Raw genomic sequence first — 27,628 nt, forward strand, 5'->3', positions numbered from 1 at the left:
GGGACCTGCGCAAACAAAGCAGTCGCCCTCCCAAGAGAGTGATGGAGAAGAGGATTCCATAAAAGAAAGCATTTGAGACCAGAAAAGTCATTCCGTAATGACCAAGAGGTCAAGCCAACCAGAGGTGTGTATGCGCCCACCACAGGAGCATCTAAGTATAGAAAGCAAATGTTAACACACGTAAAGAGAGAAACAGTAATACTGGGAGACTATGACACCCTGCTTACATCAAATACATAGATCATCCAGAAAGAAAATCGTTAAGGAAACTGATCAGCTTTAAATGACGTGTTGGATCAGATGCAGGCCGAACACACCGCCCAAAGCAGAATACCTTCTTCTCAAGAGCACGCAGAACATGTGGGAAAGACATGCAGGTTTTTTCTCATGTCCTAACAACTATCTCTCCATCCAACTCTTCACCAACAGAGACATCTCCCTTTCCCACCCCTCCCACTTTCCTACTTCCCAGCATCCTCTCTGAGCCCACCATGTGCCAGGTACTGAAATGTTTCCAGCCAACCGCTGGGGGTCTTTGCATACTCCCTTCTAGGTCTCTGTCATTTGCTCTTCATCCCCCTGCTTTAACAGGCAGCACCATTTCTTCCCTGAGGGTAACTGGCCAAGGACAAGAATCTGTTTTACTCCTCAGAACAAATGATCTGGGGCACCTGGGTGGCTCAGGTCCCATCCCATGGTCCTGGGATCAAGCCTCATGTTGGGCTCCCTGCTTCTCCCACGCTCTCTCTCTGTCCCTTCCCCTGCTCATGGCTCGGTCTCAAATAAAATTTCAAATCAAATCATCCTTGCTTCCTTTGCAAACGTTTGCTCAGCACTGGGGTCCCACGGCATCCACAGACAGAAGCTTTTTGATAACCTCAAGTTACCTAAGATCATGCCTACAGCTTTTCTCCTCACTGTGACTTTTTACTTCACGGGATTCAGGGAGGGTAAGAGCAGAAAGACAAGGTGTGCGGAGAACGGGGAGAAACAGGGCTCTATGGCCAACACTGAAGGAAGCTCAGCCTCATGTATTAGGTCCAGGTGGCCCAGTGAGTGGCCCCCGGCCCCTAAGTCGCTCAACTGAGGAACAAAAGCACACCCCCATGCTGCCCCCCCGCCTTGATCCAGGGACACGGAAGCAGACCCTGCCAGTGGCAGCAGGGAGGACAGGGAAAACAAAATGCAATTTAAAGAATTCTGCACAAGGAACAAAATGCCTAAAGTGTGCACAAGCCAGGGAGGGAAGCCTAACAGTTTTCCTAACACCCCAGCTGCACAGGGATGTGCCCTTGTTCTTAAGTAACCTTGAGATTTAACTCAACGTTCACCCCGTGAAAGATACAAATCACTGATTTTTAATTTAGTCACAAAGCCGGGCACCTAGCACCTTTAGATAATCCCAAAACATTCGCATCATCCCCAGAGAAACTTTATACCCTTTAGAGAAACACTCAATTCCCTCCTGCCACCAGACTCCCATAGACACTAAGCACCTGCTGTCCACATGGATCTGCCCATCCTGATCAGTTCAGATCAGTGTGTGGACGCAGCTGGGTGGCTCCGCCGGTTAAGTGTTCGACTCCTGATTTCAGCTCAGGTCTTCATGCTGTCAGGGCCCTAGGACTGAGCCCTGCATCAGGCTCTGCACTGAGCATGCAGCCTGCTTAGGATTCTCTCTCCTCCTCTCAAACAAAAAGAAAAATAAAAACAACTCAAATAAATGTGTGGCCTTTTATGCCTGGCTTCTTCCACCTCATATAGTATTTTCAGCGTCCACCCATGCTGTACCATTTACCAGACCGTGACTCCTTTAATGAGAGTAACATTCTGTTGCAAAGATAGAACACATTTTGCTTATTCTTGCATGTCCTCTCTCTTTGTGGAAAACAACAGAGCATAAACCTAAGGATTTATTTCAAGACTTTCAACTATTCCAATGATCAATATGGCTTAAGACTGTAGCTTTTGTAGTAAGTTCTTTAAATTGAGAACTTGATTCCAACTGTGTTCTTCTTTTTCAAGACTGCGTTGGCTCTTCTGAGACCCTTGCATTTCCATGTGAATCTTAGGATCAAGCTTGTCAGTTTCTACAAAGAAGCCAGATGGCGTTTTATAGGGACTTCACTGAATCTGTACATCAACTTGGGGAGTACTGCCAGGTTAATGATGTAAGTCTTCCAGTCCACGAACACAGGTATACTTGTCAATGCCCCACAGGTCTGTAGCTATGGTTCTGTTCATGTTTCTGTTCTTTCTTCTTGTTCCCCAAACTGGAAAATCTCAATTAGCCTGCTTTCAAATTCACGGATTCATTCCTGGGCCAGCTCAAATCTGCAACTGAGTCCCTCTAGTGAATTTTTCTTTTCAGTTACTGTACTTTTCAACTCCAGAATTTTTTACTTATTTTCTTTTTTTGTTGTTGTTTAATAATCCATACCTTTCCTTACATTCACTACTTGGTGACAAATCACTCCATTTTTTCCTTGAATTCTTCAGACATGGTTTCCTGTACTCCTTTAAATATATCCATCCCAGGGGCACCTGGGTGGTTCAGTGGGTTAAAGCCTCTGCCTTCGGCTCAGGTCATGATCTCAGGGTCCTGGGATCGAGCCCCACATCGGGCTCTCTGCTCAGCAGGGGGTCTGCTTCCTCCTCTCTCTCTGCCTGCCTCTCTGCCTACTTGTGATCTCTGTCAAATAAATAAATAAAATCTTTAAAAAAAAAATATATATATATATATATATATCCATTCCAGCTGATTTCAATTTTGTGTATGTGATCCAACACCCAGGCTTCCTCCTTTCCCCTTGTATGGGCTGGCCATATTTTCCTTTCCTTTCTGGATATCTCATAATTTTCTGTTGAAAACTGAACACTTTATTTTTTTTTAAGGTTTTATTTATTTATTTGACAGACAGAGATCACAAGTAGGCAGGGGGTTGGGGAAGCAGGCTCCCCACTGAGCAGAGAGCCTGACGCAGGGCTCGATCCCAGGACCCTGAGATCACGACCTGAGCCAAAGGCAGAGGCTTAACCCACTGAGCCACCCAGGCGCCCCAAAAACTGAACACTTTAAAGACTATAATGTTTCAGTTCTGGAAATCAGCTCCCAGCATTATTATGGATCCCCAAGTTTTTTGCTGTTCTTGTTTACATGAACAGTCCAGGAAAATCACTAACTCTCTATTTTTGTCATACACAGCCCCTGAAGTCTCTGCTTAGTTTACTTAGTGGTTTGCCAATGACAGCATGACTCTGAACCAATTACTTTCCAGCCTTTACCAAGGGCTTCTGTGTGTATGCTGGGGTGTGCCTTCAGTGCTCTGTCAGACAGTGTAAACTCGGCCTCAGTCTTCCCTTCTGCTTGCACAGGCATCGAGGTCAGCCAGAGGTGAGAACTTAAGAGTCTTCTTAGGTCCTTCCTGTGCATGTGCAAAGCTTTGTAAATTCCCAGAAATGGGTTAGACTTTTCCAAAGCCCTTGATGGATGTTTCATTCTCAGGTCTTTCTTTTAGGATATTTTGTCAGTTACTAGTTGGCCCTAACGAGCAAGACCATCCTCAGGGCACTGTGATTAGCAGTTGCATCTGATTGTTTCCAACAAATGCTCAATGAGTACAGCCCCTTACACAAAGTGAACCGAGTCAGGCCAAATAAAGAGAAGCCAGAAAAATGGAGTTTTTTAAGCAAGCTGCCAGGCAAATCAGATACTGACATTTCCTGCCGGAGCAGGCATTCTAGAGAGCTCCAAAATTCTGTTCTGCCCCATCTAAGGGCTCCCAGACTGTTGGTTTTCACAACTACCATATCTGCATGCAAGGCTGTCAGCTCTCACGGTCACAATGCAGCTGGGGGGAGGGATTAACACAAGTTAAAACACCCCTGTTCCCACTGAGGTTCACTATTCCTATTGAGAGACCTCACTGTTTTTCCTGAACAAGTTTTCCTCAAATTGTTGCAAGTCTTTAGCGAAGTTCTGGAAAAGCAGGTATCTCTAGCTTTTGCCATTGCTCTCAATGCATTTGTGGCATACATGTCCAGAGGCCCTTACTCTGCCCATTCGGGAGTTCTAGAGCCTTCTCTATTCTTGCATGAAATTTCAGTGGGGTATATACCATCATTTAAAACTCAGTATTACGATGGAGCGCCTGGGTGGCTCAGTGGGTTAAGGCCTCTGCCTTCCGCTCAGGTCGTGATCCCAGCGTCCTGGGATCAAGCCCCCATCAGGCTCTCTGCTCAGCAGGGAGCCTGCTTCCCTTCCTCTCTCTCTCTGCCTGCCTCTGTCTGCTTGTGATCTCTGTCTGTCAAATAAAATAAATAAAACCTTTTAAAAGTAAAACTCAGTATTATGGTGTCACCCAGCATTCCAACATTAACACTTCCTCCTCGAGTTCGCAGAGACAGCTACTTTAGAAGTATGGATAAAAAAGATATGAACAGTTTATAAGCACTGCCCTCTAATCCAGGCTAACTTTCTTCCTGGGGAATCCCTAGCATCAACCACTTCCTTACACTCAGCTTAGGAAAGAGAAAAATGATTAGAGTCTAGAGTGCTTTTAATAATAATTTTCCCACACTGCTAAATTTATGTCGGTTTCAACTTCTGAGAGTCGGTTCCTGGGAGACAGCCCCTTGTACAGCTCCAACATTGCCAGAGCTCAGCGACTGTTGAAAAGTTGTAGAAATGAAGCCTTCACGGTGCTCATCAGGCCGTTAACACTGGCTGCACAAGGCCTTAAGAGATCGTCCTAATACCTGATAAACCATTTGAGAGAAGGGTAGGTAACAAGGAGCTATAGAGGAACACAAACTTTTCAAAAGGAAAATGAATGATCCAGGGCCCTCAGAGGCCTCACTCTGTCTCCTACCAACCAGGCCCTCCCATCACTTCAGGGCCAAACCTGGTCCCCAGCCATCCACCTCATTGACTTCTCAAGTGTCTACCTTTCTTGGATGAGTAATGGGGAAAAAAGAGAAAGTGTAAGTGGGGAGCAGACATCTTCCCTTGTAGGTAGGTTTCCTTTCGGTGTCCTGTGCAGCAATGCTAAAGCACAGCCCGCCCCCTAACACAAGACAGTAAGAGAGCTTGTTCTCGTTCATCTCCTTTGTCACTTACCAGAATCCTATTTAGTCGTTTCCTCATCTAGCTCCTCCATTGCGCAAGTGACAATCCTCTTTCTCTCTGCTGAGCCTACAAACAAATCAGGATGGAGAACAGCGAGGGGGGACGCTCTATTCTTTGTGTGTAAAACTGTGCAGCCCTGTGGCTGAACAGTGCGAACCCACCTCGCCCTTCAAGGAAGTTCCACACACACCCCTGGGGTTCCAATGCCCCACCTTGACCACCTGCACGCCCCCTGCTGCTGCCACCAGCTGTCCTCTAGAATCCTCGGGCTCCCAGCCTGGCTGAGAAGTGCCAGCTTCCCGGGGCGCCTCCCTTCACCTCCCATCTGCAGCACACCTGCTTCTGTTTCTCTCTCCAGCTTCCACTCCAGAGCTCCGCTGGGATGCAAATGACACATCAGAAAGGACGGTCACTGCGGGCAGTCACAAGAGCCCTGAAGAAAGTACTGCCAAGTCCTCACAAAGCTACTCCTCTTACTTCTAGCTTAAGCTCAATTTCTTCACTAAAAGGCCCCATCAGAGCTGCGTGGTGACACCAGGATCTCCTATCACTTCCCTTTATGGTCGCTCTTCATGGCCCGAGGTCACCGTGGTACCAGATGCACACCGACACCCTCAAAATCAGAGTGAAACACGTGCAAGCTTGACTGGCGAATCTGGACTTTCATCCAGACCTGTTTTACGCCAGGATGAGAGCTGCTTGCTCCAAACCCTAAGCCAGCACCACGAGCGTCCGCGCCAACGGGCCTCCACGGAGCTCCACTTGGTGCTGCCCAATCCCACCTCGTTCCGCTGCTGCTCTTCTCAGTGGAAACCGCAAACACGCTTAAGTTCACTTTAAAAGAAAGGCCCCTAAAATGCTTACGTTGTGAGCATATCAAGGATCACTGAAAGATGACAAATTCTGAATCCACTGTGGGCATGCAGGAAAGATCTAAGTTTAGAAACTCACAGAAATCAACCCAATCCCCAAACGAGCGGGTAGCATTGGAGAAAGTGCTTGCTCAGCCAGTGACTGTATCTCCTAGTGCCCAGAAATCAATGCCCCAAGTAAAGCCCCAAACCAACTCACTTCTACGAAAACAGAGGCTTCACAACAGGATTTACAAAAGGTTTCCAAAAATACCATGAGAAGTAACAGGAAACACACAACTGAAGGGACTGAGGCGGGGAGAGGAGGGCAGAAGGGGGATGGGTCTATATTTCTACTGTAAGAGAATTCAGTAGTTTCTGCTTTTACTTTTGTTAAATATTTATATGAAGTTTTTTTTTTTAAGATTTTATTGATTTATTTGACAGAGAGAAAGTGAGAGGGAACACAAGCAGGGGGAGTGGGAGAGGGAGAAGCAGGCTTCCCGCTGAGCAGGGAGCCCGATGAGGGGCTGATGAGGGGCTGATGAGGGGCTCGACCCCAATCACGACCTGAGCCGAAGGCAGATGTTTAATGACTGAACCACTCAGGCGCCCCTGAAGTTTATTCCCTGATACTAACTCTACAAGATACGTACCTTGAAGAATATGGCCAATTCCTTCGGACTCCAGCACGAGTTCACTCTGGCACGCCATTCTAGCCACCCTGGGACTCTAAACACTTACTTCAACGGAAAGTCCTCATTCGACACGTTCTCAGACCTTCTCGACTGGAGGAGTGGCCATCAGAGCCCATATCCCGTTACCTCCCAACACCCTGAGCGGTGGGCAAGTATGCTTTCCCGGGGGAAAAATTTAATCTCCAGAAACAGCTTCAAAGCCAGCCATAGTGACTAAGATGAGTGTTCAATCCAGTTAAGAGCATTTTAATGAGGTGTTACTGTAAGGCAATGAGGCTAATGTGGACAGCAACCTGGCTGAAAAGGCAGTTTTGCAGAGTAAGGATTACCGAGAAATTCACTGACCTACAGTTACCCTCCCACGAACCCACCTTGAACGGCAATGCTCATTTAGATGGGCGGCATCCAGTCGATCTGTTAAGAAAATGTTCCTTATGTAATGATCATCCCTGGTTAAAAGCAAAGGGAGGCAGGAATTCTTTTAAGGCAAGAATACCAAAGCTATTCAGGAACCGTGTGCGGGTCTGCATAGCCGAGACCCCAGCTACATGCTGTGCAGAGCACAGAGACCCAAGGTCTGCCATGCTGGGAACTCCAGAGCCAATCACTGATTTCTGGTTGCCATGAAAAAGAAAAATCCAACAAAAGCATTTACTACCTGGAAAATTGGCAAGGTCATTTATGGTGACGGGGGGAAAGGGAAAGGGCTAAGGAATGGAAAGAGGAGACTGAATGAACTGTGTTACTTTTATTATTACTTACTCATGATGGGGCGTGCAGAGACAGAGGGAGAAGCAGACTCCCCGCAGAGCAGGGAGTCTGACACGGAACTCGATCCCAGGACCCCAGGATCACGACCTGAGCTAAAGGCAGATGTTGAACCAACTAAGCCACCCAGGTGCCCCTGAACTGTGTTATTTTACCAGGGTAATTTTCAGCACCAAACTGTCTTTAACCATAAAGGCTGGGGCGCCTGGGTGGCTCAGTCGTTAAGCGTCTGCCTTCAGCTCAGGTCATGATCCCGGGGTCCTGGGATGGAGCCCCGCATCGGGCTCCCTGCTCAGTGGGAAGCCCGCCTCTCCCTCTACCACTCCCTCTGCTTGTGTTCCCTCTCTCACTGTCTGTCTCTCTGTCAAATAAATAAATAAAAATCTTAAAAAAAAAAAAAAACAATAAAGGCAAGACCTGTAAAAGATCTAACAGCAGCTTAAGATGTATTAGAGCTAACTGACAATGCATTGCTGGGGCCATGTGAGAGTCCCCCCGCTTCTGACCCATCACGGCTGTATAACGCCAGAGCCAACAGACAGAAAAATTCATCAGCTTCCCAAAGAGGTTCCCCCGCCTACCATCAGAATCCCCTCCCTGCTGGATCCCACTGGAGAGCAGGGACCACACCTTGCACAGGGAGCCTCCAGCGATGACCATCCTCATACACTAATACAGGCACAGTCTAGATCACCTAGATGGCCATCTCATGGAGCTCAGCACTGCCTCTGATTGCCAGAGGTTCCACTGGCACTTGTGTTCATGGTCAAGACAGAAGCAGAACCTCTGCTGGGTCTCCAGCTAACAAGACTTGAAGTCCAAGAGGCCTTCGTGCTTAGCACACGATACAGTAAAACTCTGAATAACGGAAGGAAAACAGAATTAAATCAAGTCCCCCAAGTCCCCACACGTGATAGGTCAGGAAAGGAAAACCTGTCCTAGCTGCCTAGCACAGATACAATAGCTGTGGTTTTAGTAAAACAGTATCAGCTGTCACATTAAAATCATGGTTCAACTGAATGAGGCTGGGAATTAGATTTGTAACGAATCTGCACATTGGTCTTGGGGATCATTATGGTGATACGTGCACTATAAACATGTTTATTCCTTTTATGTTTAGACATGCTTTAAGACACATAATAAAAAATAATTTAAAGCAACACAGGGAGTCCTCACTCGTGTTCTCCTTCTAAAGGAGGTCTACTTCACGATGCCTATGATCTGCCCCCCACCCCAAAAAGGAAATGCAATTAATTGTTCTTCCCAAAACAAGCAATACAGAATAAGGTCTTCCTCACTGGGAAGTCTTGGGGCAGAAAACAGCTCAGCCCCATCAGTTAAGCAATGAGTTATAGGAACATTAGCATAGTGAATAAACATTATGTTGTTATTTTGACGGTTATGCCTCAATACTGACCCATATTTACAAGAGGTCTTTTCACTGATCATGCCTTCAGTTTATCAAAATTTCCTGTTACTACTTTTGGGTTATGCTTGTGAACCTAAACAAGGGCTCTGAAAAGAGCAGAAACAACACAGGTTCAATGCTCATGTGGTGTAAAACAGGCTAGCAGCCAGAAACACCAAGACGGCAGCAAACAGTGAAGTTTTAGGTCCTCCTTGTCTCATTTCCACCCTGACTTTGTATGCATCTGTGCCAGGATGAAAACATGAACTCTCCCAACATAAAGCTTGCAGCTCTGCTGTTGGTTTGCCAAACTCCGTGAGGGGATTGCCCTCCAGTCTTCCCTAAGCACCAACTCTCACAGAAGAGACCACAGATTAGCAGGTGCAGCAAAGAGGACTGGACTGAAGAGCCCCATCTGTTTCAGCACAACAGATCCAACGGGGTAAGGACAAACTCCACCCTCACCAAACGGCCCCAGCAGCCCAAGCGCCAGGACACCGTGGGGCCAGCAAAAAAAATGAGAACATACAACACAAAGGCTGTTTCCAACAGACAAATCCTGCCCGTAAGTTCCTACCCCAATGTCGGTGTGGCAGCCTCCCTCACATCACCATCCAAGACCAGATCTTAAAATATATAACCCTGAAAATATCAATAATAGGTTATCATGGAGAGTTCAAATGTGAAACCTTGATCTCAAAGCTCTAGTGTTCAGAGCTATCACGGAAGGCTGCTAACACACCCGGAATCCGCCCAGGAGATGGATGATAATTAGAAGCCCCATTCGAGCACTAGCAACTGCATCCTGAGCTGCCAAAAGCCGTCGGGTCATTCTAGACCACAAAAAAGCAAACGGATTCTCAAAAGGGCTCCTTACCTCTGGCCAATCAACGTATTTTTACATTTAGCTCTAAATCCCAAGCAGTCCTATAGGATCTTCCTTCCAAATTCCCCTCTTTGTGTTATCCTTTCCCAAAGGGATTCTTAGTAATTAGATTACTAAGAGGGGGCCTGCAACAGTTCATATGCACAAGGAATAAACAGGGTTTGGAAATTAAAATGTCTGCATTTTTATCTTACCATAAATTAACAGCAGTATTTTTAAAGGAAGATAGTATGTGTTCCCATATTTAGACCTGCAGGGGGAAGCCAACTTCTAAATGATCATGTTTCTGCGAAATCCTCACTGTAAGACCTTCAGGATCGGAAGACGCAGAGCTCTTCGATCCTATGCAGAAGTGAATATAAATAACCATCTTCCTTCCTGCCTCCTCCAGTCTGGAGCCAACGCTACGGAAAAAGAACCCCTGGGTCCCGCGAGCCTCTTCCTCTGCAGGCAGGTGAGGAGTTAGAGCAGCAGGAGAACTGAGAAGGCATGTCTGGATTCCGACATGGGTTCAAATTCCGACTCTGGCACTTACTAGCTCCCTGGCTTTGGCCCTGCTCCCCTCCAATTTCTCACTGGAAAAATGTGAAAGACCGGATTTATAATGTCTCACGATTGGTTCACGGGGTAAGCTAGCGAGCTATGTAAAACTGGCATACGCTGGACTCGGACTGCTCAACCTTGGCCCTCCTGGCATTCGGGGCCAGGTGTTTCTTCCTTGGGCACATGCCCTATGCCTTGTAGGATGTTTAACAGTATCCCCTCCCTCTAACCCACCAGAGGCCAGCAGCACCTCTCAAGCTGTGACAACCAAAAATACCGCCAGGCACTGCCAAATGCTGGAAGGGCGTGCCCCGGTTTAGAACCCTTGTATTTAGGTATTTAATAGATGCAACTTTCAAGGCACCTGAGGGTTCAGTCAGTTCAGCGGCCACCTCTTGATTTCTTCGGCTCAGGTCATGATCTCAGGATCCTGGGATTGAGCCCCACGTCAGGCTCTACGCTCCATGGGAATTAAGTATGCTCAAGGATTCTCCCTCTCTCTCTGCCCCTCCCTCCACTCACGCCCACGCTCTAAATAAATCTTTAAGAAATAATGGTAATTAAAAAATAAATAAATGTAGGTTTCCCCCTTCCTACCATCATGTGGCCCAAGGAAACAGGAAACGTGGGTGATTCGAGTCCTTCCTTTCTCTCAGCTAATCAACCAGTCATCAATCCAACGCCACCTGAGTCCTAAACTCCTGCCTTTATCCCCCTTGCGGTTCCCACGGTCATCTCCACCCTCTCTACCAGGCCGGCTGCATGACCGCCTGCCGTCACTCACCTCACACCCACTCTCCCCTTGCTGCACGGTGAGCACCAGAAAAGCCCAAATTGACACCAGTTTCCCAAAGTGTCTCAGTGGATGGGGACCCAGTTCCTCAACTAGGTCCACAGGCTGTCCACACACAGCCACTCCCTCTTTGCCTTTCAATCCTGCCACCAGGGCCCTCCGCCTCCTCTGTGAAAAAACCCCGTGGGACCCCAGGGCGTGGTGGTTCCATCCACGGTCCCAGGGGCCAGGCTGCCCGGATTCAAGTCCTGGTTCTGCCAGTTACTAGCTCTGTGATGCTCTGAGCAAGCCCATTAACATCTCCGTGCCTCAGTTTCTCGCCCCAACCCCAGAGGACGGAGCTAGGAGGACCCGCCTCAAAGACCTGATGGGATGATTAGGGGAGGTCGTTTTTGTTAAGATCTTAGTATCAGCATGGAACATGTGGAAAGTGCTCAAATTTTAGCTGTTCGCTTATTTGCATCTAAAACTCAGCTCAGGGGGCACCTGGGGGGCTCAGTCATTAAGCTCTGCCTTCGGCTCAGGTTATGGTCCCGAGGTCCTGGGATCGAGGCCCACTTCGGGCTCCCTGCTCCGTGGGGAACATGCTTCTCCCTCTCCCACTCCCCCTGCTTGTGTTCCCTCTCTCGTCGTGTCTCTGTCAAATTTAAAAAAAAATGTCTTAGAACTCAGCTCAGAAGCTCAGTGTGTGAAGCTGGACACCCTAGCTGGCTTTTCCACCCATCTTCACGCCCCAGACCGAAAAGCAACGTCCTGTAAAGTCGTTTCTGCTCCTTCACAGCCCACCACGGGCAATCGTTGTGTGTAGGCAGGTCTTAAAACCGATCAGACAGGGGCGCCGGGTGGCTCAGTGGGTTAAGCCTCTGCCTTCGGCTCAGGTCATGATCTCAGGGTCCTGGGATCGAGCCCCGCAAGGGGCTCTCTGCTCAGCGGGGAGCCTGCTTCCCCTTCTCTCTCTCTGCCTATTTGCGATCTCTGTCAAATAAATAAACAAAATCTTAAAAAAAAAAAAAAAAAGATCAGACACCTGCAGGGAGCCAGAGCCGCAGGCACACCCCCCACAAAAAAATTCATTTTTAAGGTCTTTTTTGAATCCTAAGTTGTTCATACCATAGAGATTATCCCTTTTTCCTAGTCTATGCCATTACCTAGAATTTGGGGGGGGCAGGGATAGGTAAGAGCAAAATTCTAACTGAAAAGACAGACCTCTTGCCTCTCCAAGCCCCCAAGAAAAGCAAATACATTCAACAGAAGGGCAAGACCCGACTCGCCTTTGATTCTCTGACACACCTGGGTTTCATTTTCCACAGATTCTTAAAAGGGCAAAGAACAGTTGGAACTGTCACTGTCCACACCAGAGCACCTGCTTGAAATGCCATTTTGCAAACTCCAGAATTCAGGCTGCCTGGCAGAGAAGGGCACGGTCCTTGTTGCCTGGGAGTTAAAATCACAATAATAAAACCAAGCAGTTGGGGCGCCTGGGTGGCTCAGTGGGTTAAAGCCTCTGCCTTCGGCTCAGGTCATGATCCCAGGGTCCTGGGATCGAGCCCCACATCGGGCTCTCTGGTCAGCGGGAAGCCTGCTTCCTCCTCTCTCTCAGCCTGCCTCTCTGCCTACTTGTGATCTCTCTTTGTCAAATAAATAAATAAAATCTTCAAAAAAAAAAAATAAAACCAAGCAGTTGCTTCTTCAACAAGGACATCAAGGAACTTGGACTTGCCGACCCACCTCATTCTATCCATGAAGCGATCCGTGAGTGTGCATTCCCGTCCCTTCCTGCAATTATTAACCTTTTTGGGTATTAAGACCAGCCTCATTCTAACAAGACTGAAGTTGCTTTAAAGATATAAAATATAAGCCTATAAAAGCATTTCAAAGAGTCAGGGCAATGAGAGAGAGAAGGGAGAGAGAGAAGAGAGAGGACACTAGGAACCCCACTGAGGCTACCCACCATGAATTAGAATGGTAATTCCCAAGCCTGACATTCCATTTGAAAGGTGAAAAAACTCAATTCTCCTCTGTGCAGACTTTAAATTCTGGGTTGTGATCTCACTCACGAGGCATGAAGTAGGTGTGCGTCCCGTAGCGCTGGCTGCCACCGGGCTGGTTCCCAGAGCCCAGCATGGCCAGGCCAGCTCCACCACATCTGGTGCTGACTCCGTGCTCCGCGCCTTTCCCACTGTAGGCCTACTCATCCTCATGACCCCCTTCCACCATCACCTGCCTTCACCGGGCAGGAGAAGGTCAGCACCGCCACATCAGTGCTTCTACCTCCTTGGCCCGAGGCAGCTGAAGGGTCAGCTATGCCAACACAACCAGAGATGGTTCTGAATGCAGGCCCAGGAACCAAACAGCAGTGATCATACCAAGCTCTCTGCGTAGGCAGACCCCCTTACCGCACCAACTTCTCCCCCTCCACACACATACACACTCTGGGGTCTCCTAACTTCAGAAAACATCCTCCAGGATCCATTCCTTTCTCTCCGGCAGCCACAGGTCTCCACCTGTGTTCAGAGCAAAATTCCTCCAAAGGGCTGCCTCTAGTCCCCACGTGTCTGCTCTCCTCCCCAGGGCATCCATTCCCACCCATCCCAACACAGCCGCCCCCAGGTTCCCAGCCCCAGGGGCCCCACAGGAGCAGGAATGCTGGCCAATCCCATCCCAGCAGCCACCCTCCTCGCCCAGGGCCTGCCCATCTCCTCCACCCGAGTCCTCACCTTCCAGAGTCCCAGGTCTCAAGTGTCAACTAGCCACCAAAGGCCCCAATGTCCCATCCCCGCCTAGAGAGCTCCACTGGGCTCTAGACACTCACATCCACCTGCCAGCTGGGATCTTGCGGATGCTTCGCAGGTGTATTACTTTTACCCTCAACACAGACCTTTTGATCTCCAGATTCCCCCCCCCCAATCTTGTTCTTTCCAGTCTTCCTCCCAGGAATGAACATTCCACCTAACTGCTCACACCAAAATCCTAGGTCCTGTCTCTGGAACTGTTAAGTTCCAGACAATTCCTCCCCAACCTATGCCCAGTCCCTCCACTCTACCTCCCCCTGCCGAGCCCCACCCGAATCCCAGCTTGCCATACCTCCTCACCGACCAGTACCCCACTTCCCTGACTGGCCTCCCTGCTTTCATCCCTATCCTGCCCCCAACAACCCCTTCCCCAGAGCCCCTTCAAGTCACAAGTCAGATCCTGCTACTCCCCTACCAGAAACCTTCCAACGGATTCCCCCTACACAGAGGAAACCCCAGACCTCCACAGCGGCTGTCAAGGTCATTCCCGATCTGTCCCCGGCGCCCCTCTTTGACCCCACTGCCTGCTGGCCCCCCACCAAGCTCCAGCCACTCTGGTTTTCCTTCTGTTCCTCCAGCTCATCTTCATCTTGGGGCCTTCATGGTTGCTCTTCCCCCATCTGGAATATTCTGTCTCCAAACCTCAAGTAGCTGGCAACACCTCATTTGGGCTCAGCTCAACCCCTATCATATTCCCCTATTATACTGTAAGTCCCTGGAGAGTGTCTGCACCCCTACAGCACTGGAGCAGGGGGGTGACACAGATGACTCAGCCCCCATCGAGGGCACAAAAACATGTCACAGCCTCTCCCTGACGCAGAGACGTCCACGGCTCAGCACACACCGCATGGCCTCACTACTGCAAGCCCTTTTAACGTTTAAAATGGGCCCGAGGCGTGCTTAGCGGGGTCTTCTTTTGGGGAGGGGGATGCGGCGCTGGCCAGCACCTAAAAACAATTCCTATGTCTGGGGATCCCCCACAGTGCGACTTCTGCTGGGAGGCCAGGCCCACCTCCCAGGACGGACACCGAGAATTTCAGAAGGGAGGAGCAGAGCCCTCGCACGGCTCCCTGGGCTGCACCACGACAGAGGCTGGCCAAGGCCTCCAAGAGGCGGGCTGCAGGACAGAAGCCGCGCGGCAGCCCGAGACCGCTCTCCTTACAAAAGCCTGCTTTCAAGACTGCCCTCGGCTGGGGTCTGGGAACTCGAATGGGCAACGGTTCCCTCCACAGATAAAAAATGTTCCCTAAATGAGCAATATGCCCCGCTGTGCCGGGACTGTGCCAAGCACGTGGTCCACGCGGAACACCGACTCTCCTTCCCGGAGGAGGGAACGGTAGGGCGTGCCAGACAGAGGGTGCTTACAGGGGAGCTCTCCCCACTCCCCACCCCCGATAAAATCCCTGGGCCTGGAGCCCGTGTGGCCGTGGGGAGAGGCCTCCCGGAAGCTCAGCACCCAGCTTCCTCCGGACCCCAGTGCACGCAGCTTTCCCTGTGGATTTTGCTCCGTATCCTATTACTGTAAGAAACCGTAACTGCGAGTAGAACCATTTCTGGGTCTTGTGAGTCCTTCTCTTGCATCGCTGAGCCTGAGTGGCTGTGAGGCCCCGACACAGGTAAGCAGAGGAGAGCTGGCGCAGCCCAGCAGGAGGCGGGCCACCACACAGCATCCAGAGACAGGAGGAACCAGGTCACGGGCGGCATTTGGCGACAGGGAGCCAGGCTTCTCTGGCCGTGATGTGGGGTGCAAACCCTTCCTTGCCCCAGAACTGTTACTAGTCAAGCCTGGGTCTCCAGCCTGACAGGTACTTCTGCACTATCCAAAATGCCTTCAATAAATCCCTTTCTGCTTAACTTCATCTGGACCGGTCACTGTCGCTTGCAGTCAGGAGCCCTAACCAGAACAGATTTTGTCTACAAAGGGCTATATACATCAAACAGAAACGGCCGAGTCAGGGGGCAGGCAGAGGGGTCCTGTGGGTCCCACAGTCCCAGTCCGGGGAAGCTGGTCTTTCTGAAGAGGCAGAGCAGAGGCAGAGTGGGTTCAAGCACCCAGCGGGCTGCGGCACCAGAACTGTGCGTCTCTTCATTCCAGGCTCCTTTCAAATTGCCTTGAAGCAGAAGCCCTGGGAAGGAACAGGGAATGAACAGGGCACAGAGACCAGACACTAAGACACAGAAATCCCCAGAACCACGGACCTCATCTAGATAAGGTCACTAGCTGCTCTCACCAGCCCAAGGACTTGACTAGAAGCAAACAAACCCGACTCGAAGTTCTCCCAGGAGCAACACTCAGGTCAGATGACACTAGCCTGTGGCTGTTCAACCCCCAGACACACAACCCTAAAGCCCCACACTCACACCGAGCAGGTGCCCGCCCCAGCCAGGTGCAGCTGCAGAGGACACGGACCACGGGAGGGTCTCACACTCGGCGTAACCCAGCAGGGCCCGAAGCTGCCAGACCACCTGACCAAGCCAGGGACTCCGGGCCAGTCCTGATCTGCTGGCCACCATGCTCAGTTTTCTCATTTTTCCCCCCTCCCAAGGGGGAGGTTTACTGCAGTATCCTTCTCTTTCTTCACCGTTGTGGGTGGATGTTTGGGGGACCAAACCTACTCAGCCATAAGTCACTAGACCATTAAAAAGAAAAGAAAACCCCTTTCAACTGTTAAGAGAAGGGACACAGTGTATCACCCAGAGATCCATGCAATACTTAAATGAATATTGGGGTTGCCTCCCTAGAGAAAGGGAGCATGTGCTCTCACAGCGCCATGGGCGTTTCTAAAGGTGGGTCAATTACCCAGCTGTAAGGTCATCATGGACTTCCCCTCAGCTCAAGGGGTAGAACCTTAGAAAACTAAAGGTAATTCCATCCCCTCCTCGCCATTAGCTAGTTGAGAGATAAGGAGATGGAAGATTCCGTGGCCAGTGGGACACAAAAGATTGCCTGGGTGTCTCTGGGAATGAAATTTCTTTACTCTCAAAAGAAAGACACAGGAAGCCATTCCCTTTGCTCTACAAGTTGGGGAAAAAAAACACAGCTCTGGTTGCCATTGGCAGGCCCCCTAGGACCCACAGGGCTCTAAAAAGGACTAGACTTTAGACAGCGGAGTGAAGAATGGAACCTGATTCCTCAGTGACATCACTGAACTGGCACATGCCCTTACCGTCCAGGTGGGCACTTAACAGACACAAAACAGAGGGAGAGATAACGTTCATCTCCATGACAACTACCAATAATCTACAATAACACACAGGCTGCCGAAATACACAAATTCAGATTGGCCAACTCAGGCACCACAGTTCTGTAGTCTGTAACTCTGGGGACAGGAGGAAGGGAGTGCGGTATGAGAAACCCACCACCACATTAAACACATAGATCAGCTGTAAGATGCATCCTTATGTCGGAAATATTAAAAGCGGCGGGCAGGTGGTGGGGGGGGACAGAGAGACAAGTGTCAGATGACACATAAGGTGACATAGGTCAACTGCACCACGTGGGACCACCACGAAACATACTCGGGCCTATGGATACTGGAAGGACTTTCCAAGTCTGCTCCCAACAGCTTCCAGATACCGAGATACCTGCACAGATGACGTAGCTGGCTCACTAGTACCATTCTGACATTGAAAACCATTCAGTGCTGCACCACCAAGACACTCAGGCAAAACCCAAATACACAAGAAGAGAAACAGATTTCAGTTTGGTTTTTATACTGCACACCAAAAATTTCAGAGAACACAAAACGCCACTAAAGATTTAAATTACTTCTATGCACCTGTAGTGCACAAAAGGATGAAAATACAAATTCCAGTATGAAAATACAAATGTCCATGGTGGAGAAAACCAAACCTGTTCTACAAGCTACAAATGAAAAGAAGTCTCATTTCCTGGTCACTTTGTCTGAAAAATGTCCCACCCTTTACCTACCCCTGGGCTTCCCACCTTGGCAGGGAGCTCCTCAAAAGCAAAAGCGGCAATGCACAACCTTGACCTTGACATCCTTAAATACAGAGCACACAGCAGGCCCTCGATGAACATATGTTCAACCGAACACAAACCATCAGTATTTGTTCTGAGCAAGAGCTCTCATTTTTACCCAGAGCCTGAAGTGCTTCAAGCATTTGGGAGGTTTCTTTCTATCTCACTTTGAAACTTATTTTTGTATTAAGAAAAACTTCCCTATAGAAAAATCTAAGAAAAAAATATAAAAAGGCCATGAAAATCAGCTGAAATCCCTTTGCTCAAAAGATAGCCACCATCAACATCCTGGGATACATCCCCAGTCATTTTTCCCTATGCATACGTCCTTTTTTAAATTTTTATTTCTTTATTTGACAGAGAGCACAAGTAGGCAGAGAGTGGTAGGCAGAGGGAAAGGGAGAAGCAGGCTCTCAGCTGAGCAGGGAGTCCATTGTGGGGCTGGATCCCAGGACCCTGGGATCACGACCTAAGCCAAAGGCACACGCTTACCCAACTGAGCCAACCAGGTGTCCCATATGCATAAATACTTTTAACCACAACGAGACTGTACTGCGCCCGCTATTTTGTAACCCACTCTTCCAGTTAGATGAGTGACCTCTCCACGTTATTAAATACTTTCCAATACCTCCTCTGCGCCCCGGCCACCCACTCCCATGACGGCAGGATGCTCTTCTCTACCTCACTGCTCAGAGAAGAAAGGAAAAGCTCTCAGCCCAAGCTCGAAGTGTTCTCTTTCACTAGTAACAGCCAGTGAAATGAAGATATCTCTTCCAAAGGCAGACGGCATGGCACATACCAACTTCTCAATTGTCAGCATCAACATACTCTGGAATTCCAATATCAACACGGGGTTCAGCTCCCTCCAGAGCTTAAGCCAAGGGCCACATGCATTTATCCTCTAGAGTTACTAACGAACGGGGAGGACGTACAGCCAGTTCAAAGTTTAGAAGCGACCTGCCTGCCATTCTGCTTGCATCCAATTATCACACCCCAGCCACGAAGCACAAAGGGAACTGGAGGAGGATAAAAGGAAGCAAACGGATTCTCAGTTTTGCTTTTTCTTTAAACCTCACACTCCTTCCCCTTTCCAACCCAAACTGCCAAAGATGAAGTTGGCACTAGACTAACACCCGAAGATGAATCACTTATTAACTGAGAGAGAGGGAAAAAAAAAAGAGAGAGAGAGAGAGACTGGGGTGGGGGGAGCACGAGTTTTCAACAGACTCAGGTTCTAAAAGTAGTCTGCAGATTTGAGTGTAAGTACGTGGAGCTTTTAGTTCTGTGAGATACACACCGAGAACTTACTAAGCCAATTCTCTGAACAGCTCAGGCTTTTGTTTTGGGGGGTGGGGGTGTAAGGCGGGGGAGGAAGGACAACAGACCAAAATAACTTCCAGTATTTAAAAACAAGACATACACATGTAAGTAAAACTAACCCATTCAACAAACATCTTCATTTAAAAAGGGAAAAAAATCAAGAGATGATCTTCATCCTCTCCATCACCTCTGACCCAAGCCTATTTCCACCAGAGCCCTCACACCCAGGATTTCTAACACAGTTGCCCAAACGTCCGTGGGACGTTTGAAATCCTGTAGATCACTGAACGAAGTCTGCATTCTGAGACGCTAATTCATAACAGATGTTCCAGCGGCTTCTGGTGGGGACTTCCCACCAGATACCAAGGTGCTGGCCACGTTCGCCAACGGCAATGCTCTCCCGCGGCGAGGGCTTCACCGGCCGCGAAGTCAGGCCTCCCAGCGGGCACTAGAAGGTGCACTGCAGAGCACGATCCGCAGCGGCCCCCATGGAGAATGAGAAGAGCCAGGCCTCGAATGCAGCGGGAAAGTGCAAACCGGGCTACCAGGCCAGACCAAGAGTCACGGGCACAACTCTGCCCTTGTCGCAGCACCCCAGGGTCCCCTGGAGGTCGCCAGTCCCTCGAAGAGGTAGAAAGAGCACACGGCCCCCGTCCAGCAGACAGGAGGCGGACATGTGCCTGAGCCACTCATGCAATCCATCCAAACTTCACCCTGGTGTGCCGGAAAGCCTCCGTCCACAGGAATGCGAACACACCGCAGGTGATGGGACGTGACCCTGACCAGCCACTGCCAGGCCATCCCCTTCATTCCACCACGATCCCTACAAGCCCTTCCAAGTTCTATCTTGGATTTCACATCGCAGCGTGTTACACTAAAAGTCACTTTTCAGGCATCTGGCTGGCTCAGTAGGTTAAGCATGTGACACCTGGTTTCAGCTCAGGTCATGAGCTCAGGGTCCTAGGATCAAGGCCCCCATCGAGTCCACATAGGGCTCCCTGCTCAGCGGGGAGCCTTGCTCTCCCCCCAACTTGTGCTGTCTCACTCTTTCAAATAAATAAAATCTTTTTTAAAAAATTTCTTTAAAAAAACAAAGTCACTTTTCAATGGTCCCTTTTTCTTGGTGAATAGGAGGCATAAAAATACGAAATCTCTCAGTGGATGCCTGCCTGCCAAGAAGTCACCCAACACTGAATTCGATGACAGTGGGGGAATCGGAGAGTCTCACCATTAAACTTGTCAAGTTCTGAATCAATACAGGACTCTGGAGTCAGGGACAAAAAGTCGACTAGAGGGTCAAATTTAAGCTAGTTACCCCAGATGCACTAATGGAACACAGCTTTCCTCACCTAAAGGTATTACAGTAACAGCCGCATTCAGGCCACTCAAGTTCAGAACAAATCAGTACAACTCCAACGAGCTCCTATGTATTCATGAAATGTGTGTCCCAGATCTTTACACTGCTGGTTTTCTCTCTGCTTGAACCCGAGCCACAGTCTTACCTCAGAAATCAAGAAGTTCTCCAGCAATCAAATACTCGGGAGTGGTGATAATTATTAGTTCCTCCTCAAAGTCAATGCCAACAATTCCAGAACAGTCCGTACAGAACTAGCATTTTTTTAGAAGACCCTACGCACCCAAGAACAAAGGACATGACCAAGGTTCTCAAAGGGACTTTTCTCTGTGCATGTTTTGGGGGGGTTCCCCCCAGATCCAAATGCCCATTCCTCTTCCAGATTTAGTATGGCCGGGATAAAGGATGTTTCTTAATACTGCTCACATTGACAATCACCTTAAGTGTTTTTACCTGAACAAATTTTTTTTTTAAGTTTGTAGGAAAATACTGGTTTCTAAATCTAGTTTCTTTATCTTCATCTCTCAATTCGGCTCTCATTTCTATATTCCACCAAGAGGCAACTCCCAACCAGGAGCGGCATCATGAAACAGTACAAACATTGCCACCTATAGTCGGAAAGTGAGATGCATCTGTTTATATGCTGACCATAAAGAGAAACAGAACAAAAACAGAAAGTAACATCCGGCCGCCCTTCTCACAGCCTTCCCCAATCCTACTGTTCTAATACTCACTTTCGAAATTACTCACGTATTATTTTGATCCTCTTTCATACGGCTGTGTCAAAAGTATAGTTTGCTGTACTGCCAATTAAACAGATCACTAAGCCAAAATCACTCCACAGACCTACAACACCAAAAACACCTGAGAACTCGTCAGGTAAAATCTCATATTACTGCTCTTCATCTAGGACCCTGAATTCAAGGACACCAATAACATCTGCTCAAATAGACCTTCTTAACTCAAAAATCTGAAGATGATCTCAATCTGTCAAAGACAAACTGCTTTCTTTCACGGGTCACACACTACCGCACTTCTATGCTGTTTAAGTAACCGCACGACACAGGCGACAAGGAAACGAGCAAAGAGCACAACGTTTCTTCCCTCACAGTGAGCGCAGAAGCGATTTCACAGGAACTCCAGAGCGCGGGCGCCATGATGTGCGACACCATCCTCTAACGTCAGGGCTGTCTTCCTGGAGAGGTCTTCCAAATAAACAACAAACATACTCAGGATTCAGTATCATGAAACCTTTACAAGGAAGTTTCCTGAGACGCGGGTTCCCGCTGCACTGCGGAGACGCCCAGGTACCATTCGACCACTTCTCTTTCAACCGTGTTCTGCTACGGGAAAGAAACCATGGCCTGGTGATTCCCATTTTGCCACAGTCCTTTGAACAAAACTAGCTTTGTTCCTTAAGTTAGGGAAACTGCTTTTCAGGAACGAGAGAATTTAAAGCCTTCTGACTTAAACGGAATATAAATTAAAATGTCAGTTTCTACAAAGGCTGCACAACCCTTTAAGAAAATAAAAACCTAATGAGAGTAGACCTTTAAGACAACACATTATATTCGCCGGTTTATAAAGTTGCTTTTAAATGTCACAATAAAACCTAGGTCCTTTTAGGGTTTTTCTTACATGTCAGCAATCACAATGCAGGCTGTAACTCGAATACGCTCGTGTCCCAGGCGGAAAGCGCACCGGCCGGCACGGCTGGGCTTGACTCACGCATCCGGACTTGGGACAAATGGGAAAGTCGTCTCTCTCCCTCTGCAGAACTGCAGTTCAGCCTCCACCTTTAGTCCAAACAATATCCTAACTAATTTCCAAAAGCAATCTTTGTGGTCGTCTACCCCAGCTGCAAAGATGGCATGGCATGCAGGGTTTCAGGGAATCTCTTGAAAACACAGACCACTTTTTTAAAAATGAACGACCACTCTGAATTACTTACAGATGGCTATTCAGGCGGCCTAGCTTGCAGGCTCCCTATTTCTTCTCTGCCAATGCCCAGGAGAGCATTTCCCTGATGCGACCCCTCTTCTCAGAAACAGAAAGGCAGAGATCTGACCAGCAACTGACCTGAAAGCATTGAATGAGGAACCTACTGAAACTGACTGCCCAGGGTCATCCCAGGTTTGGTTTTGTTTTTTAAAAATTTATTTATTTATTTGACAGAGAGAGAGAGAAAGAGAGGTAACAAGTAGAGGCAGTGGGGGGGTGGGGGTGGGGAGCAGGTCTCCTGCTGAGCACAGAGCCCCATGTGGGGCTTGATCCCAGAACCCTGAGACCATGACTTGTGACCTGAAGCTAAGGCAGAGGCTTAACCCACTGAGCAACCCAGGCACCCCATTATCCCAGGTTTCTAATGAGAGTCAGGAATTCTAAAACATCCTGAAATAAGGATACTTCATAAAATTAATGGTGTATCACAGTATGACACCAATTTTTTTTTGTCTTAGCAGTACATAAAATAATGGTGCATCTTAAAGTTGACAGCATTTTAAAGAAAAAATATACCTATGCCAATGGTTAAACCACCCATAGGAATAAAAGGAACTCTAAAACAGTCAGGAGTAGTGGGGATGCTAGCAAATCACATTCTCCACGGGAGAATGGAGCCCCAATGAGGTTAGATTTTTGCCATTTTCTGCAAAAATTCCCAAGCTTTAAAACACAGTGGAAACCACACTAAGCAAGCAAGCCTCCTGGTCAAATCGGACCTAGGAGTCTTCTGTTTACAACGTCTGACGTTCATCTCCACTACAAATCAACCTCAACAACCTAGCAATGAAAATCTTTCAAGAACTTGGAAGAGAGGAAGAATGCTAAAAACTAGGGCTGTGCTATCAAAAGAATGGAGTTCAAATCCTGACTCTGTAATTTCCTGTGTGTCCTTATGCAGGTCACCTAACATCTCTGAGCCTCCAGTGCTCATCTGTAAATCTCAGCACCGCTTAAGGGGTGGGGGGGCTCCTGAGGATAAATGAGACCACAAGTACATAAAGCCTTAACACAATGCTAGGTGCAGAGTAGGCAATATGAAACATTAACCAAGTATTCGTGTTTGTAGAAAACACAGAGGGAGGGTTTCAAAGTACTATCCCACGTCAGCCTGGCCTTCATTCCTGTGCCATCTGCCTCACTGTAACCACCCCAAAAATGCCACATCTGATAAAAAGCTGTCGTTCAAACATCAGCTTTTATTTTACCCAGAATCTTTTCAATAAAGGATACCTTTCTAAGACCTTGTCATCAAAGACTTCAAGAGGTTAACAATAACATTCCCAAGTAAACTGCCAAAATGTGCCACAGATTGCCAAAAAAATAAAATAAAAACAAAAAGCAAAACAAAAAACTGCCAAGGAACCAAGCCAGATGCAGCAACTAATCCAACTGTTCTGATTCCAAACCGAATCTGATGCTGGGCCCTGCATCCCAAGTTTTGCTTAATTTGTTAATCTCTCTAACACCAAAGTCCTTCATCGGATGGCAATTTCAAATTTGGTTTCCCTAAGGTGACCTGATTCACATCAGTAAATATGAACTCTACCTCCTCGAGGAACGTCAGCCGGAAAGACACAAAAAATAAACAGTCCACGCACTCGCACAAGCAAAGCCCATAATTAACCCCTTTCATTCTACAAGCCGGAGAGACCTGGCAGCAAGGTCCTGCCTCAGCATCTCACCACAATGCTTCGTCACCAGCAGTATTTAGAGCAAAAGAAATCTTTCTGAGATGGGATAGGAAACTAAGTGCACTCCAAACACACAATGCTTTCCATCAACCTCCAATGAAAATACAAACTAACTTAACGCACTTGGTATGGACGCCTATTTTGCTAAAAGATGTATAACTCTAACGTAGCCATCAAAATATCTTCAGGTGTGATATTCCACAGAACACCAAGTGCGTGAACTGAAGTGCACTCACATTTTAAAACGCTTTGGCGGGGCGCGGGGGTCGGCGGGGGGGGGGGGGGGGGGGAACGCCTTGGAAAACCAACCCTGGCCATCGGTTTCATCAACTGGGCTGCCTAAGAGTCTGTTAAGATCTTTCATTTGTTTTCTTACGCTGACTAATCAGGGGGACAAAACAAGCTGTGCAAATTCAACAATTTGTTAATATTCTACGAAGGCATTCTCTGATTTTCCAAAGGCTAACCTGACGGTGCGAAACCTCCCATAAAAAGCAAATACCAGAGAAATGTGAAGTCATCAAAACAGCCCTGCCTTATTTTTTTCACTGGGAGGAGAAGCTGAAAAAAGACAACAGATGCGACTTGTCTTTTGTGTTACAATGTGCTAGGGAACCCCACAGTACCAGCAACATAGCCATTCCCCAGTCAAGAAAATGTCTTCATCACCTTGGGCTGTTCCCCACAGAGCCCCAACATCCCTGTAGTAACATACAGGAGTGAACTCATTCACACACACACACACACACACACACACCCCAATTCTGTGTATATTCTATCCTTCACTTCCACACGGGACACCAGTTAAGACGACCCGAGTTAACTCATCTAGAGAGGCCAGATGTATGCTAGGTAGACGGGGACACTAGATATGTAAACAAAGAATCAACAACAGGGACATGCATTGGACTCCTTTCTCCAGTTGAATTTCCCAAAACACTCTTAATAAATTTTTCTTCATTGCACTGTTAAAAATTAAGTAATTCAGAATAAGAGAGACCAGAGCTGAAGTGCAGCTGTCTTCCCCCCACAGTACCTCAAAAGCCCTTTGTTTAGGAATGTCTGTATCTCAGCACCTTTCTAAAAGCTCACTGCCAGCCATCTACGGTTGCTAATTAAATGGAGAAGTACAGAATGAAAGGGAAAGCTCCTCAAAGGGTAGAGGAGCCCCAGAGAGAAGCCTGGGAGAGGAGAAACCCCCTGGGTGAAAGAAACAATGATCCTTTTCACCCAACCCCAGGTAACTGCACCAAAAAGGGAATTTCACACGAGCACAGCAAGGCAAAATAATCGAAAACGTAAATCACACATAATTTGCATTGTGATCATTCTCTGATAAACTACATACCACAGCAAGCCTTACCTAGCCCTGTGAAGAAAAAAAAGGTCATACCCCCAAACAGTCTCCCCACCCCAAGATAACTATTCCATTACACACTTACAAAGCACGCGCACGCACGCACACACACCCCATACCAGAGCAGGCAAGCTGGTGAGAGAAAGAAGCCATAACGTGGGCAGGTCTAGATTATAGCCTCTCCACTAACCCCACCCCCCAACACCAGGGAAAGAGAGAACCTCAGAAAAAAAAGGAGCGGAAGAAAAAGAGAAAGCCAGAAATCCTTGAATTTCCAGGCATCAACTTTTCATGAAATGCACAACCAGTATAGGAGATACCTCCCTGCTCAGTAATGCTTCATGGGTTGTAAATTCACCTCTCCAAAGGGGAGCCAGACCTGAGCGCGCACCCCGCCAGATGGCAAACCCCTCCTACCTGCTCCATCCACTCCGCCGGTCACGCCGCGCCGGCGACAGGCCTCCCACCCCCCTTTTTGGCAGAGCAACACACCAATAAGAGCCGAGCGTGGCTGGTCGAGAGAGAGCTAAGCAGCGATGTAGCAGGATCGTTTCCAAAGGGGGGGAATGGGAAACGGCGAGGAAAGAGTGAGGGTAGAAACAAAGCTCTTTCCACTCAAACCGACAGCCCTGGGGGCGTGGCTTATTTGATTTGCTTTATTAATAAAGGGGATCGATGGAGCTTTTGTCCCTCTACCTACCCCGGAGGTGCCGGGCTTTGAATCGTTGGGAGGGGGAAAAAATGGCAGGGCCGCAAGCTTCCTCGAAGTTTCCAGTAGCACCTGCCACCATGCTGGCCGACCCCCCCCCCCAAAAAAAGACCCCAAGATCCACACTCCTGGTTTCGACCCTGCAAGCCAGAGGGACCGACACACCCAGTTCGAGCGTCTTGCCCACTCCCACCGGGAGAAGCAGGCACTCGTCGGCGTACTTGCGGACACTATCACCGGAAAGTTCCGGGGGGAGGGGGCTGAGAACAATTCGGGTTCCTCCGCGGCCCCGGGCTCCCCCGCGCGGCGCGGGCCCCCAGCCGAAACCCAAACGTGACACACATCATGGACTCTCAAGCTGCAGGGGCGAGAGGCGGAAAGTTGACCAACAGCCCGGGAGACGCGGCTGGGAGAGGAGGGGGAACAGGGGGCCAAAGGCGCACGCGCCCTCCTCCCACCCCCCCAAAGCGGGGAAGCGGCCGAGCGAACCCCGGCTCGAAGAGCGCCGCGCCGCTTTATTTACAAACAATGCACCCGGCTGGGGACCCGGGGCGCGAGCGCCGAGCGGATGGGCCCGAGCACCCCCCGCCCCCAGCCGGGTCCCCGCTGCCCGGCGCACCCACGTTTGGGGTTCCGCCGCAGGCTCGGGGGACGCGCACCCCAAGGGTCGGCCCAGTCCCCACTCCCCTACCGGCGCGGGACAGGAACTCCCCGGGGAGTCCCAGGCGGGAAGGGGACGCCGCTCACCTCGTCTTCCGAAAGTCCGTAGACCGGCTCCCCGAGCCCGGTCGCCATGGAGCCGGCGCCCTGCGCGGGTTCCGAGGCGCTCCGGGGCGGCTGGGCTGCGGCGCGAGCGGCCGGTCTTCTCTCCTCCTCCGCGCCCGGCCTGCGCGCGTCCCGCCGGGGAAGCCGCCGGACGCCGGCAGGTGAGGGAGCCCGAGCGCGCGCCCCGGCCGCTGCCTGCGCCGCTTCCTCCCGGAAGGCTGCGGGGCCGTGCGGGCTGGCGGTCCCGAGAGCGCGCCGTGCAGCGGGCGGCGGCGCCGAGCCCGCCGGGCTTTCCCTCCCCGCTCGCCCGGCCGCCGCTCTCCGCCCCTCTCCGAGCCCGCTCTCGGATCTCCGGAACCCGGCTCGCCCGCCCCCTCGCTAGCTCCCTGCGGCCCCAGCTCTCTCCGCCCCGTCCTCCGCCTCCTCCCACAAGGCGCCCAGAGGGGACCCTCCCCGCCTCGCCGGGGCGGGCACACGCGCCCCCAAGCCAATCACAGGCCGGCCTGGGCGGCGGGCCGCGGGCTGCGGGGTGGCGGGGCTCTGCCCCCACGCCCACCCCACCCCCGGCCAGCGGAGCGG

General features: G+C 49.5%; 1 protein-coding gene across 2 annotated transcripts in view; it reads right to left on the reverse strand.

Annotated features, from left to right (window-relative positions):
• The window catches only part of NEDD4L (NEDD4 like E3 ubiquitin protein ligase), a 335,730-nt gene extending 308,369 nt beyond the window's left edge, over positions 1-27,361 (reverse strand). Inside the window, exon 1 of one of the 2 annotated variants that reach the window (XM_080822006.1) lies at positions 27,032-27,361. In XM_080822006.1, coding sequence (XP_080678132.1) covers positions 27,032-27,079 — 48 coding nt within the window. In that variant the 5' untranslated portion in view covers positions 27,080-27,361. The remainder of the gene's footprint in view (positions 1-27,031) is intronic. The other variant, XM_080822005.1, reaches the window with a different exon arrangement.
• Between the last annotated feature and the right edge of the window lie 267 nt (positions 27,362-27,628).

This window comes from Martes martes (genome assembly GCF_963455335.1).
Source record: "Martes martes genome assembly, chromosome: 13".
NCBI lineage: Eukaryota > Metazoa > Chordata > Mammalia > Carnivora > Mustelidae > Martes > Martes martes.